Consider the following 16,023-nt stretch of genomic DNA (forward strand, 5'->3'; position numbering starts at 1 on the left):
GATATTATTTTAACCATACCCAAGCCGGAATTTATATACGTAATGTGGAGGCTCGGAGCTGCAGTCCACAAGTTCAACCTAAATTCTGATCTAATCTTGATCATACCCTGCATAATTTTGAACCTCCTAAGCCTACTAGCTGCTTTTAATCATGGAAGTATTCATTTGATCACAGTTTTTGTTTCAATAGCTCTAGTATTTACTTTCACTTTCTAATGACAAAATTGGCTTTTTATCGGTTGATAAGATATGAATATTTCTAGCATAGATAATATTCACAAGTAAAATATAGTACATGTTATGAACACCAGAATACACTTATTTATCGAATTATTCATATATCTCCAAGTATATGTACTTATTGGATTTGATTGGGTGGGCAATCGGGTGGGCACAGGAATTTTTGGGTGGGCGCTTGCCCACCCGTGCCCACCCCTGGCGCCGTTCCTGCGCAAAAGCATCGATTACTTTCTTAAACTTGATTCTATTTGGCTCTGTCATTTTCAGTTGAAAATAAAGCCAGACCACTAAGACGTTTCTGACTCCTAGTACTGTGTAAATAGGTTTCCAAATAATTTTAAATTTACGAAACGATCTCTCTGTCTTTGCTGCTGTGAAAGGAACAGTAAGGTATAGTCGACGCACTAGCTACGTTAACGACCGGCTGGCTTTGAAGTCCACGGAGCGCGCCCACCAGCTGCAACAATCACATTCAACGCACAGTGTTGCCACACATCTACTCTACGCCACCTTGTCCCTCCGCGCACAAGCACCTTCCCACGTCTCCACATTGAAGTTGCAAAGTACGGCAACAGCGTATCTGCAGTCATGTGACTGAGACTCCACGTGGAGTAGACGAGCAGAATGACAGCTGCGCCCATTGGCTGAAGGTTGAGTGTGATTGGACGAAAACAGCTCGCCCGCTGTTTATCCCCACCCACGTTCGTGGCGGCAGCTTTCTTCAGTTCTGCGACGTTAAAGAAGTAAACGCGAGGACTATACAGTCACTGGTAATAAAAATAGGGCATATACATCCTGAAATACTCACTTTCCTGCATTACTTTACGCGTGTTGCCTAATTCCACGGCCATCAATCGACTTCAATAGCAACTTCTTAAATAGAAAGTTCTGCCATCACCGTTGAGTTAGGCAACACACATAACGCATCCCCCTTTGGCCCAGAAAAAAAAAGTGAAAGGCAGGAAAAGATTGCATTCTTTGCTCAGCATAATGGGAAATTGTGGCATAATTACTGCATCCATCCAAACGAAACCACCGGCGTTGGGCCTCACACGTCACCCCTTTTGGGGACACTTTAGATCGGGGGACCCGGCTACCCCAGCCTAGTTAAGATCCTGGCCAAAAAATTGGGCCTTTGTAAAGCATTTTAGGGGTGTGTGGATAAATCACTGCTCCCAATAATGCAGAAAGGAATGTCGTACGCCAATGATATTTATTATTATACAGTATGTCCTCTCCAATAATTTAATGTTAACATACGCTTCCTTTGTATTAAGAAGACATTTTCCCCTTCTACTTTTCTCCTATTTTTTGTTACAACACTTTTCAAATTATAATTTCTGTAAATATGAACGCCCTAGAAGATGCGAGACCTGAAACAGATTTTTAAAAATAATTATTCTTGACAAATTTCTAGAACAGGGGGACCACTTTTTTACTAACCACGTCGAAAAGTGTGACATGTAAAAAAGTCGATTATTAACAACAACCATGAAAATGTAAGTACAGTCGTACTTAATTATTATGAATAGATAAATAGATTTATTTCGTCCACGAATCACTTGTTTGCATTCACATGCTGTGATATCGGACATGTCAATATGTGTTTACAATATCATAAACATTGCAATATAATAATGCAATGAAATAAAATTCATGGATACAGTGAAATATAGTAAAATATTATTCTTTAACGCGCCAACTCACTACAATAAAATACTGTAAAAAAATGCAAGTGACGTAAACAAACATTATGCAAATTTTAAGTTTCTCTTTTTAATTCTGATGCCTTTTCTGTTGTCAAAGACCATATATTTTTTTAAAAAATCCTAGTTTTAAAGAAATGATTGATTATTCATATATCATTTTGCGACATAATTTCTCAAAATTAAAGTGCAATTTAATAACAGCACGTCAAGCATATATAATTCCACAAGTATTTAAACGAGCCCGTCTGAAGCGCAAGGAGACACATATCGTGCCGCCATCTACAATTTGCTTGAGAAGATACATTAATTATCTGAAAATGAAGCGTTTTGTCGGCGCCTAGACTTGCATAAGTCTTCTTGTTTCTCTTAAGTACGAGAATATTTTTCGAAACTTCAAGTTTGTGGCAAAATTCTTTTATGCATGTTTCAAAATTAACTTCGTATTCTCTAAACAGGCGAGCAAAGGGGGCGATTAGTATGTATCTATGACAATACGATTTCGTTTCATAAGTAAGCCATATTGGAGCCTTCACTGTCAATTGAAACAATTTTTTTTGCATTTTGATGATGTGTCGATACTAAAAGAACTGTAATATGACTTACCAATCATTCCAGGCACATAACTATCTACTTGTACGTAGCAAAACAACACTGGGAAAATACACAATAACAAAAAATTAGAACAATCACGGGCCATTTTAAAAGCACTGCATTACAAGCCCATTATCCAAGCCCACCTGATTAAGATACCATAGTTACTATCTCATCGATATCCCAATCTAATCTTCCGTGACGTGAGAAGCACGTCACTCTGATATATTTCCCGCAGGTTTTGTGATAACACTTAGGACGTAATGTATTATAATTGGTTAAAACAAACAATGTTTTATTATAATTGGTTAAAACAAACAATGTTTTGCCCGTTTGTAATTTCAAAACTTCTCCATTACACAGTAGCATACATATATAACAACGAACAAATAGTACTTATATATATTTTTAAAGTTTAAGCAATAAGTTTAAAATGTACTGCAAATTCTGGTACAGTCAAAAATCGACAATAATATTTATTTAATAGGGCGGCAATACTTTCGCGGGGCACCGTGATGTTTACAACTTATCAAACTTTTTCCATTTTTTATTCGTCTGGTACTCCCCTTGTCTCGGCGCCCGGACAACCGCCCCTATACTTTAATTTATGGGTCTGGTAGTAATGTTTTGGAAATTGAATACCTTGCTTCCTTGCTGAAAATATATTGCGGCTATTCTTGATGCACTTGATTTACAGATCTACCTGTGATCAGAGCAGGGGTTTATCAAGGATTTTTCCCTTGGGAGGGGGGGGGGGAGTGTTGGAAACTTTTGGGGGTGTACGTTTGGGGATGTTATGTGCATATTTTGGACTGTTTTTAAAATGTTCGCCCTAATTCAATTTGTTCATAGATGTTTCCCTTCCCTTCACGTAACGTTTTAGAAGAAGAAAAGATGTCAAATGCTGGAAAATAGATTTTTGTGGTAATGTTAACATTTAAGTCTAACTTTTCAAGTATTGTTTTCCAATAATGTTCAATAATGTACTTGATTCAATCAGTCGTTAGACAAACACAAGTCATGACAGTGACAAATAAGGTGGGTGTGCGCAATTTCGCCATGTTTTCAATTCTGCCAGATACCTGTATTTCCCAACACGTCGGCCTAAGTCGGCAGATGGTGCTAGTGTATAGGTAGGTAGCGCACGCTGATCGTGTTTTGTCTCATGTTGATGGGGAGGAGCTAGACGGAAAAGACAGGCAGCCTATTGCATTGTGAAGACGAACGCTTTCTGCCTACAATGATATGTGTAGTGTTGTGTCGTATACATTGAGAGTCATATTTTCACCCCATTTGTGTAGTCATTGGAAGTGCTTGCAATTTCGCCATGTATCGCATGCCTACCTTCCTATTTACAAAACTGGACTTGTATCCAAGATGGCGGCTTTCAAGATCGAGAGCAACAAAGTGCGGTCCTTTTGTCCAGGAAGGAGGGTTCGAAGCTATGTAGCAAGTATTGCATTGTGAAGACGAACGCTTTCTGCCTACAATGATATGTGTAGTGTTGTGTCGTATACATTGAGAGTCATATTTTCACCCCATTTGTGTAGTCATTGGAAGTGCTTGCAATTTCGCCATGTATCGCATGCCTACCTTCCTATTTACAAAACTGGACTTGTATCCAAGATGGCGGCTTTCAAGATGGCCGCCGTCAAGGGCACCCCCCTTATGACTTCCCCCTAGGCTTAATGTGGTCACACAAATTGTTATTCATCAATTTCCACTAAAACGATTTTTACAAGGGGTGGTAAGGGACTTTTGGCCCACCCTGTATATTATGTATGTCATTACTATCTATACTTTTTTCATTATATTCATGGGGTGAAAATATGTTTGTTTTGTAGCGCGGTTTGTCCTGTTCCCTCTGTTTACAGTGGGTGGCAAAATTGTGTACAGGGTGTATGCAATTTCGCCAGTTGCAAGGTTTTTTTCTTTTGTCTTTTGAAGTACCTGAATAATAGCGCATGAACGTGTTTTTTTCCCCACACATACCGTAACATATATACTATCCATTTCCAGTACAGACGTTATCATCATACTTATCAGGAATTTGTAACGGTCGTTCAAAGCTTAACGTGGCGAAATTGCGCACACCTACCTTACAACATTTAAACATATTATTACCAGGGATTATTTCATTCATTTCTTCAGCTGGTTATAAAGAAATTAGGAACACTTGCGCAATATTTTTTTACTGTATTTGTATGGTTCTTATCGTAGGTGTAACTCAGCCCAATTCATTGATGAAATATTGGCGAGAATGCATTGCATGGGTGCGTGCGCTCTTGCCTGTCTGAAGTAGTAGTAATAAGTGCATGTATCTACAGATATAATATGACTCTTAAATAAACGACCATACTGCGAGCGAAGCGACCAAGAAAATTTTTAGAACTATTTATTTGCAAACTGATAATGCATATTATTAATTAAGCATAGCGACAATACTTTCATTTCACAGTACGTTTACTCTGTAGAATCTTGCTTTCGGTGTCCTCTTTACCTCAGCACATGCCCCCTGCCCCCTCTTGTTCTACCTTGAGTTAGATTTATTGAGTGATTGAATTGGTCTTTTAAGTCCACTTCATGTACAGTAAGGCTAATCGAGACTGGACCTACAGTTTAAAGTGGGATTCGAACCACTATGTGCCTCCACCGGATATCGAACCCGGGACCCCTTGATTACAAGCCGACGACGCTGCCACTGCGCCATCAGAGAGACCAGCTTCAGTTAGAAAATATGAATATATAATAAAATAATAATAATAATAATTCTATGTTGCGAGTGTGTTCAAATCTCTGTTTAAACAATGATTCACAAAACTAAAATAAAGTAATGAAACTCTAGCACGGCCATGAAGACTTTAAAATATAGTCGGAAGTTTGGATGCACGTTTTATAGATACCTGGTATTGCTTTTGAATGGAATCGGTCAAGGAATTTGATATTGAAGTCTTATACCCTTACAAAACTTTGGAAAATACGCTTGGCGCTGTTCAGAGTTTATCTTTCAAATACTGAACGAGAGACTCTAGGGAATTGTGCCTCTTTGCCTTAAAATAAAACGAAATAACATGTGCAAATAAACGCATGGCATGTTAGCTGCAAAGGGAAGACAAGGAATTTTCACTTCTAATTTGATGTAATGCTTGTATTTTCAATTATTTAGAAACTGAATAGCATTTATTTCACTTTGCAACACAAAGAGCACAATGAAACAAGCTAATATTTTCTCTCCACGTTTTCCAGCAGGCAGTGACAAGCACCGTCGTGCCCCCACTGGTGCGCCTGGGGTCTAATACAAATTTGGGACTTAATGTAAATAAAATTTATTTTTATATTTAATTCCTTATACTTCCTTTGTTCTTCTGCAAAGTTGGAAAAAATTAAATGTCATTATGTCAGGGAACAGACTAGATAGAAAGAGGAAGACAATTTTTACAATATCTTTGCAAACTGACAATAACTTTAATTCAATAGGGTGCCAGTAATTTCACAGGGCACTACGCTTTTCTATTTATATCGGTTTGCTTGTTCGGCAGCCCATTTGTGCTTTGCGACCAAACGCCCCCCCCCCCTCCTTCCGTTTACAACTCTCTTTCTAATATATAATTTATTTTACAAAGGTAAGAACTCTTGGAGCCACAAAAATGGTTACATGCATCAACTATAGACGTGAATGAATCACTTAGGTTCTTCATGGTTTACTTGCCGTTTTATATCGAATACTCGGTCAGTAAATTTTATATTCGTACTTTATGAATATCCGTTGAAAGAAATTGTACCTACATATAGTGTCACTGCTTTTCTACTCACCACTTTCGGTTTCTTTCTGTCTGGTTTCATTTTCTCTACCTTCTTCAGCCAGTTTTGTAGTAAAGTTTCAGACATTGTTACACTAAGCAGAACGACAACACACGAAATGACATGCTACACTAAGACTGACCTAAGTTCTAAGCCATTTGACTGTTCTCTTTTTTACCACTCCAAAATCATCCATCTTGCCCAAGTTACAGAAAATAGTGTTGCTAACCATAGTAACACAATTCACTACGAGTAGTCAAACCTGTATCTTTGAATTTCTTCCCTTACTTTTATCGTACATTTTTCACATGACGGAATCGAAAGGAAAATGCAACGAAATATAAATTTCATTGACTCGGGGGTTGAATTTACAAATCTGTAACGTATTTAAGAAATATTTATTTAGGTATTCAAACGCTGAACTGTCAACACTGTGTGCGGTATGTCTCCCTGGATGGAGGGCGAGAGGTCAGTTTGACATTTTCCAGATGGCAGTGCCCCTTCCCTAAAGCTGACCGAAGCCTTATTAAGGGAGCCTGGTGTTTCCAGGAAATGACCATGCTGAACATTCCACCCTCCTTCTTTGAATTGGACTTCGCTCCTTGTAGCTATACAAATGATTCCTTTATGTTGAGGTGTTGTCATTCTATTGTTCATATAAAGATCCACATTTACACCACCCCTGCAAGGGGTGTTCCACTTTTCTGTTCGTCAAAATTTGGGAGGGTGTTGGGGTGTGTGTGGATAAATCACTGGATCAGAGCAGAGGTGTTCATTTTAAATCAACCACACTTACGACTTTCCCTTGCACCGACCCTCTCGAACTGACGTCGCCGTCATCATTATTATACAGGCCCAACTGGCGGCTGGACTACATAGCACCTTCTGTCCCCACCAATCGTCTTCGGGGGTGTGTGGCTCGATGAGTGTCAACAACCTCAGTTGCGAAGTAAAAGTTGTAGGAGTAACATCGCTACAACTTTGCCAAGCGTACGTCTGTTTTTGTCACTTGTTTTTATTAGTTTATGTACTAATTGTTGGTTCTTTTGTGTACTACTGTACAACGTTTATCCGGCGCTGATCAACTCTCTCTCCCCCGTACCCAGTAGAGGCACACAGTGGTTCCGATCCCACTTTAAGCTGTAGGTCCAGTCCCGATTAACCTTACTGTGCATAAAGTGGACTTAAACACCAACTCAATCAATCTCTCTCTCCCATTTTAAGCTTGACGCACGCTGAGGCACGGCAACAGAAGCGTTTCCGGCGTCTCAGTGGGCGATAACCTTTAAGATACCCTGCAAACTTCTGGCACGGAAATTCCTGCTTCGGTCCCACGCGTTTCTCTGTATTGGGCGTTGCACCGTTTGATTTCAATAGAAGCAGACAACAACAGAAGCTCCCTTGCTTTCTGTTGCCGCGTTTCTCCGTGTCTCAGTGGGCCTTAAGCTTTACAGTACGTTTGGCAACATGCGGTGCATTCGACGATGTTCGGGTACCTTGACATACGAAAATGCCCGATGTCAGTCGAAGAGAACTGAACTGATCGCTGATTCGTTGTTTCCCAGCCGCCATCTAGAAATGCGAGCGGTGTACGCCTCATCTCACGGCCCGCTCTCACCCTAACAAATATTCCGGACGGTGATGATGATGATGAGGGTCGCCCTCCCGATGGTGAACACCTGTGCGATGTGTCTAGGCATTCCAGGAAAAATAAACATAAAATTTCGTAGCCAATCTATCCATCTGCCATGATGCCTGTGGCTCTGACCAAAGATGTCCATTTGACTTCGGCCTTGCGAGGTCCGGCCTCCGAGCTCCATCTTGGACTCCGGCCTCAGCTTCAGAGCTCAAGGTCGGCCTCCGAACTCCCCATCGGACTCCGGCCTCCAACGGCCTCAGCCTCCGAGCTCTAGGCCGGGCCTTAGGAGGCTGGACATGACATCTCTGTTTCCGACTAATCTGAAAATGTTTCCAGGACAGAGTTTGTTTTTGAGTTTTTCGGAAAGAAACAGTTTAATGGTGAACAATGGATACTGTGACGAGCCATCAATTCACACATGGGCGTAACTTGGGACCAAACATCGGGAGGCGGGGGAATCGAATAGAGGGCTTAACATTTATGGGGAAGGGAGAATCGAGAAGTTTTCCATTCCATTAGAATAACGTCCACAACTAGTTTGCAACACTTCGGAAATTATAAAATTTAATTATTTATCTTTTTCTCAGGTCACAGGAGGCCAACAAAAACTCGTAAACGTTAATAAACTTGAAAATGAAGGGGGGGGAGTGCCCCTTGCCACCGCCATGTTACGCCTATGATCTAACATTACCTCAGTTCCGAATACAACAATCCTGAGATTAAGATATGTGAAAAACATACTTTAGTGGCCTCATATTGCACAAAGAAAATTACACCAATTCAAACGATATGATTTATTATAAAATTTCATGCGCATACACAGATAAACAGGTCACATACTCGTACAAAAAAAAGTAATGTAAATGCTTTAAGTTAACCAGGTTATGTTATCCTTCTTTTAATTCAAACTATTGAGAATTATTTGTGCACAATTAGCACAATAGGTACCACAAGTTCATTTTTTCAGAGAAATTTTAATGAGAACATCCTTTAAAGCATTTTTATTTATTAAAAGAGTGCAATTTTCTTTTTTATTGTGAACAATGGTGCATGCAATTGAGGTATTTGTTAAAATATGTCATAGAAATCTAATGAAAGATGTAATTTTAATGGAACTTTGTTTACTAAAATTGCAGACAAAAATTCAGAGTTCCTAAGATTGGTTTATTTTACTTCGCATTTGTACTACTTTTGGTTAATCGCGAAGATAAGGATGAGTGAACACTCACAAAGAACACAGATGCCCAGGCCGAGATTCGAACCCGCAATCCCTGGCGTCGTAGCATGCTGTGCGGAGGTCGGGCAGAGTTTCTGGGAAATAAATGCGACTATTAAAATTTCGAGGCCTGTCACCTTTACCATTTTTTTTTAATATTTTTAAATAGAATTGATGTTTAAATCTGGCGTGGGACTACCAAGTTGTTTAACTTTTAATTTAATATCCTATAGTACCTTGGAAAACGGTGTATGTAATAATGTTCTAATCTGATCTTTACTAACTACCCTTCCTTTCACACACCATCCGACACTTTCACTTCACTAAAAAGAAAAACACTGAACAACTTGAGACATGGAGTCGATCACGGTATTCTCGCCTTGCTTTGTTTATAATTTGCAACCCCAGCACGGCAGACGTACATCAAAAATCGGTGTTACTAACAACTGAAATATGATTATCTCCTAAATGAACTGTAGATCTACAATTTTTAGAATTCAATGCAAGAAATTGAATTTTATCTCCAAGTGAAATTCTTATACTGATAGATTTTCCGTGTGATTCTTTACAAATATTAAAGTAAAAAATAACCTGGTGATGTGAATTCCCTTTGATATTTAGCCAATTCTTTTGTACAGAAAATGTCTTCAATGTTGTCAACGTCAGTTGCAACACATGAGTGTCTGGTGCGTGAGAGCAAGGGATATATCTTTTCTTAAGGAAGAAATCGATAACAAAAAAGTCTGGATGGATCTTTAGACGCATCTATCTAAATAGATATATACATTTGGGGAAGATATTACGTTCGTTCTTGCCAAGTATGCAGGAAAGTATCTTTCTCGAGAATTACTCCTCCAACGAACAAATCGGTCAGGATGTCACTTCTCTGTGAAGTTTGCGACTATGTCAACACAATGCGAAAGCTCTCGCGTCGTGCCAGTCAAAAAGGGGCACGGCTGGTTCTCTTATGGCTACCACCTCCTCGCTTGTTAACTGCGGAGACTTTTTCATGCCTCTGCGCACAGGCCAGACTATGCTGGCCCAGAGCAAGTGAGAGAACAGCTGGGGATGCGGCGCAGGAATTGAGGCGACCGTAAGCTCAAACGCTTACGAGATTCAAATCTCCTCGTTCGTAAATTTATTAATTTAACTATATTTTGGCAAAGCAAGTGCTTTCTCTCTTTCTGAGGGTAGAGCCATGGCACGGCGGCTCTCCCCTTAGAGCATCCGCTGGTTTCATTTGACGTCAGGATTCGCACATGTCAGTGGTCAATTTTATTTGTCATTTGCATGAAATATCCATTCTGTAAATACTTTATTCAAAGGGCAAGATGTATCCATTCTGTAAATACTTATTCAAAGGGCAAGATGTACCTTAGACTGTAAATTTACAGGCCTAATAAATTACGACGGTTACCGTGTGACCTTACTTGATGCCCTTGTCCTCAAAGCCAACAGTTTCCCTGTAAAAGACTATGGCACTTGTAGTGGACTGGACTTACGTCAGGTGGAGCGAAACTCTAGTTACGGCCTCCAAATGATGACAGCAGTATTTACCAATGGGAGATAGCCTACCTATTCCATCCAATGTTCCTAGACTCCAGGCGCGGCTCGTGCATTATTTACCCGGGGGTTCACTGAAGTCATGTGACATATATTCAGTTTCCGCAAAATAAACTTCCTTCGCCTAACAAAAGGATGGGGGGGCGGGCTTAAAAGATTTGTCCAGAATTTTTTTATATGGGAGTATAAGGTTTTGTATTGGGGGTGTGCGAATAAATTTAGGGCTGAAACTACAATAAATTGTGCCTTTATGAAAAAAGTTGAGTTTTGTTGGAATGGACGTCCTCAAGTAGGGGCAAGTAATATATTTTTTCCTCAGGAGGAGCAAAAAACACTCCTTCAGTCTGAAGTTACTGCAACGCTTTTATTATAATTACCAAAAATTACTGTGACTGAAATTAAATTATATGCGTGTAATATATAATTTTTGGTTTACATTCAATTTCCATGGGGGGTTGCCCCCTTTTCCCCTTCCGGACGTCCATGCCGACTAATCAGAACTGGTCCTACATTTATTAAAGGGAAATGGCAACTAATGGCATGTGCATACTAGAAATCGAACCTGAGACCCTTTCATTGATACAAGATAGAGAAATTGTTCAAATTTGGGGCTGGTCGACCAGCACACGCTTTTTTTCAGTGGACAAGGAAGTTCGTTTACGTTAATTACGTGCATTTCTATCGGTCATTTCTTACCTGCGCGGACTGCAACGCCTACACTGCATCATGTGACATAACCTAGGTAAAGTCCATCCCTCGCTTCACTCGCAGCATCACTTAATACTTTCCAACAAGTATCCAAGCACTTCAAAAACTAACAAACTTGAGACGATTGACACCGAGCGACAGCGAGTCACGTCTTCGCGCCATTCTTTCTCTTTCGCGAACCCGAAGTGTTTCCACCTTTAAGGAAAAACCTCTGAATGCATGCACGAGCTATTTTGGTAATGTATCTCCTTTATTTTAATTCATCGCATCTAATTCCAGCTTTTATTTGTTTCCACTCATCCATCTCTGCCACAATTTTGCATTTATTCCAAGAAGTTCAGTACAAAAATGATACAAAGAGAATATTGAATATGTAATGTGTACGCTTCAAACTTGAACCGCACACAGCAACACTGGAAGGGAGGAAGCAGCGAGATCAGAGCCTTGTCCCGCGCCTTCTGCGAGAGAACGAACTGCGCATGACCGTTGGGTTGAACATAGGTTCTGCAAATCTCATCTCCCATGTATTTTGTCCTATACCCTCCTCGCGCTTCTGCTCCCGCACGAAGCTTTCACAATGGCAAGAGCTGTCCTGTGGGGGTTCAACTGAGGGTCTGTATCAGGGCGGCCGAATCGTGGTTTCTTCTTCTCAGCAAAAGAGTTCACCGTATTACGGGCACAAATACATGACTTATTGTGTAGAATTTTTAGCGAAATAATGTGAAAATGTAAAGACATTGTTTATTGTTCATTCTCGAGGTGATTATCGTATATTACTGGGGGTTCACTGATCCTGTGCGCTATAGGGCCAACCGCGCCTGCTAGACTCCTTTCTTTAAAGCGTGTACTTTCAGCTGATCCTTGTATATAAGACAGTCTCATGCCATGATGGCGTAAAAAGTAAGCATTATGGAGAACACTTTGCAGTGAGAAGGGGACGTAATCCCATCTACCTGTGTAGTGTCGAGTTACACTAGTTGAAATCACCTTGCTTTCTGTGTGCGCTTGCATACACATTCACTCAGACAGCTAAGCTGTCGACAGTGGGGAACATTGCAAGCGATTAAATGATGCTGGCAGAGTTAACATCTATGTCCAACCGGTCAACCTGGGACCCAAATCCTGATTGACTTGTTCTTTTAAGCCCACTTTAGGCACAGAAAGGCTAATTGGGACCGGACATACAGAGTTTAAAGTGCATCCGAACCACTATGAAATGTGCCTCCACCTGGGACTCCTTGATTACAAGGTGACAATGTTACCACTATGTTGTTGGGGAGTCCCCCAAATCCTGAATATTTGGCAGTGAGATTACAAATTCCCATGCGGTAGCGGTATCATCAATTTCATCATCACTCATCCTCATCTTTGTGACTAGTTAAATGTAGCAGAAAAGCAAAGTAAAATAAACCAAATAAAAAACGCTTCATGCTAAAGGTCATGTCACCATGTACTTTCAAAATGAAATATAAGATGTGTGGTAAAAATATAACTAAACATCGGACATAACTAACTAACTCTCTCGCCTTCTTAAACCCAAAGGTTCATGGCTGCAGCAACACCGGCCTTCCATCTGTCCCTATCTTGAGCAAGATCTATATACTCCTTTCCATCTCCACCGATTTTATTTAGGTCCATCTCAACGTTGTCCCTCCATCTTCGTCTTGGCCTTCCTATAGGTCTCTTACCATCAGGTTTCCCAAGAAGAATCCTGTGAACTCATCTTTCCTCTCCCATTCGTGCCACATGGCCTGCCCACCTAAGTCTTCTTGATTTAATCATTCTAATAATATCTGGACATGAATACAAATTATGTAGTTCTAAATTATGTAACCTTCTCCACTCACCTGTCTCCTCATCGCTTTTAGGTCCAAATATTATCCTAAGGATCTTATTTTCAAATACTCTCAATTTATGTTCTTCTTTCAATGTAAGGGACCAAGTTTCACACCCATATAATACTACAGGCAAAATTACGGTTTTGTATATTTTAACTTTTAGTTTCTTAGATATTAAACGAGAAGACAAAACTTTATGAAGAGAGAAGTAACATGCATTTCCTGAATGAAACCTACTTTTTATTTCCTCTTTAATATAATTTTCATTTGTTAATATTACTCCTAAGTATTTGAATTTGGAAACTGTTTCAAACGAGTTGTTATCATAACATAACTTGACCTAAAACTTATAACAAGGGAGACCCAACTGTGATGTTAATCTGGGCTTTGGAACGTGTAAGTTTGGGTCAAGCTTGTGATGGAAATCACGAAGCAAACTATATTTAAATTACATTTACGTGATTTCCCATCACAATTCAGTTGTCCCCCCACCCTGTTCTTGGTAAGGCCGCAATGATTCCCCTTTATTTGTAAATGGTTCACCTTGATTACGCTAGATGCCAGTATTGTGCCTGATGTCGATTTGTTTTGTCTGGCAAGATAAAAAAAATGTTGTCGTTATCTCTACAACGCAGAAACAGTTGTTCTTTATGCCTGCCAGGAACTAGACCTTCTATCGGCAACCACAGCAATTTGATCTACTTCATGCTGAACTTCTCCTCGTCATCAACCTGCTGGACTTGGTTGCATATTACGTGGATGTGAGGTGTACAAGATAGTTAGACGACGAAGTTTCTCGAGTTTGGCCAACTACAATGAAAAGACAAGTTTACAACGGTCAGCATGAAGGTGTTATTTTCTGACATGAAGTACAATGGACTCCTATTTTTGTTACGAAATGCATTTGACTTCTTTCAATGAACATGCACGTAGAACGATGGCACTTCTGTGCATAGCCGTGCAGATTTTAGATGAAGAAAAATGAAAGATGACCATTTTGGGTGAACGTCAAAGTGTAAAGAATATTACGTTCCTGTAATTTTGACAAGAGATACGTATAAGAACATTCTGGCTGGAGTTTACGGAAGTTTGCAGTTTCTTTCCTATGCCTTATGGTGTTATAAGTCACAGGTGAATTGAAGATTCGAGAAAACTACCACGAGGAAGCGATGTTGCCAAGTTTCTTCTGTATGCCTACTGGAAATTGATGGATGCATGGAAGTTTTGAGAGGCTACTTCCTTGTAACTTAGATGTTGTCATTAGCAGCCGTGATTTACAGTATTGGAGGGATACGAAAATCTACCGGTGTTATGGCTTTCTGATGGACCATTCTAACCAGAAGTATATGTGGCAACAGTGTAGTTGTGAACCAACTAGGTGATGTTTTTCACGTGTTATCAGGATTTCTTGCATATCGGAAAGTGCATGTTGTTCACTCTCGAAAAGTGTTTAATGAGAAACAAGAGTACAGATATGTAATGTTCAAAATTATGTTTTGGAACAAATGGATTTCATGAAAAAACGTCGCGTAATCATACAACTTACACTATTGCGAGTTTTGGGCAGAAATGAGCAACTGAAAGCGAACTACGAACTCTCTCTCTTTTCTAGCCAAATTTCTGTCTAAATCAAATGAGGATTTAAATTGTTGAGAGAGGCAAAATTGTCGTACGTTCTTTTATTAAACCAGATTATTATTATTATCTAAATAAGAATATCTGTGTGTTAATGCTGGAAATAACTTGTTTATATTTTCACTGGTCGAAATATCGAGATGAATGAATGAATGATTGGAACAAGTAATAATCAATCTAAATAAACGTAAATGAATAACCTTCATGGTTGTATGTCAATTATGTTGAGACATGTTTGTTTGTTGAAGATTATTCCAGATTTTTACGTTAGTATATGTTGCACATATCTATAGAACAATTTTGTGAGAAGCTTGCGTTTGATTGTTATAATCTCGTTGTTGTTACTTAATTTTGAGAGAGAATAAATAGTTAAAATTAACATTCTGAGAAACATTCTTCCATCCTAAAATTATGTTTCAGGAAAGAGTATAAAAGATTGAAGGGGCAGGTTATGGATGTGACGCAAATACCAAGAAAAGTGAGAATGTAAATTGGTTTTTGGGTATGCATAATAGTGAATATTCTAATAACTTGTCTGTCAACCATGAGATTGTTCTTTACCAGGTTATTTTGTAGAATGCCTACGGATCGCAAATGCTTGATCTAGAGTGTACCATAAGTTGAATGGTATCATTGAAAGTACTCTTATCCACCCCACCTCGTTTTCCTATTGATGAATCATAGGATCTTGATACTATTCGATAAATTTGCAATGGAGGTTCTGTACGAACCCTGAAGTGTACCACAACCCTGGTGCAGATACTTCAACGTAAAAATGTGTGCGTTCTGCTAAGTTCAATTAAATTCCACGATAGACCTCTGGTCCAGTTTTATCACGCTCAAGCAGCACATTACAAAATTCCTGGTAGCAAAGCATGGTTTTCATGCTCCTTTTGAATTGATTAATTTTGAGAATTTTTTTTGCAAGACAATTCTGAAAATTTTGGATAGATTAACTTTGGGAATAATTTTTTTGAGAAATTGATTTAAAATTTTTTGGTGTCCGATCAATTTTGAGAGTGGTACATGTCTGTACATCATCTACATATTATTGCAATTGATTTTAGGATCCAGACAGACATG

General features: G+C 39.3%; 1 protein-coding gene across 2 annotated transcripts in view; it reads right to left on the reverse strand.

Moving 5' to 3' along the window:
- LOC145985319 (uncharacterized) overlaps positions 1-2,680 on the reverse strand; it is a 33,531-nt gene extending 30,851 nt beyond the window's left edge. For both annotated transcript variants that reach the window (XM_083120146.1, XM_083119574.1), the window contains exon 1: positions 2,553-2,680. In XM_083120146.1, the coding sequence (XP_082976272.1) occupies positions 2,553-2,646 (94 nt within the window). In that variant the 5' untranslated portion in view covers positions 2,647-2,680. The remainder of the gene's footprint in view (positions 1-2,552) is intronic.
- Positions 2,681-16,023: the final 13,343 nt, after the last annotated feature.

The sequence above is a fragment of the Lepisma saccharinum genome, chromosome 1, assembly GCF_977018435.1.
Source record: "Lepisma saccharinum chromosome 1, izLepSacc3.1, whole genome shotgun sequence".
NCBI lineage: Eukaryota > Metazoa > Arthropoda > Insecta > Zygentoma > Lepismatidae > Lepisma > Lepisma saccharinum.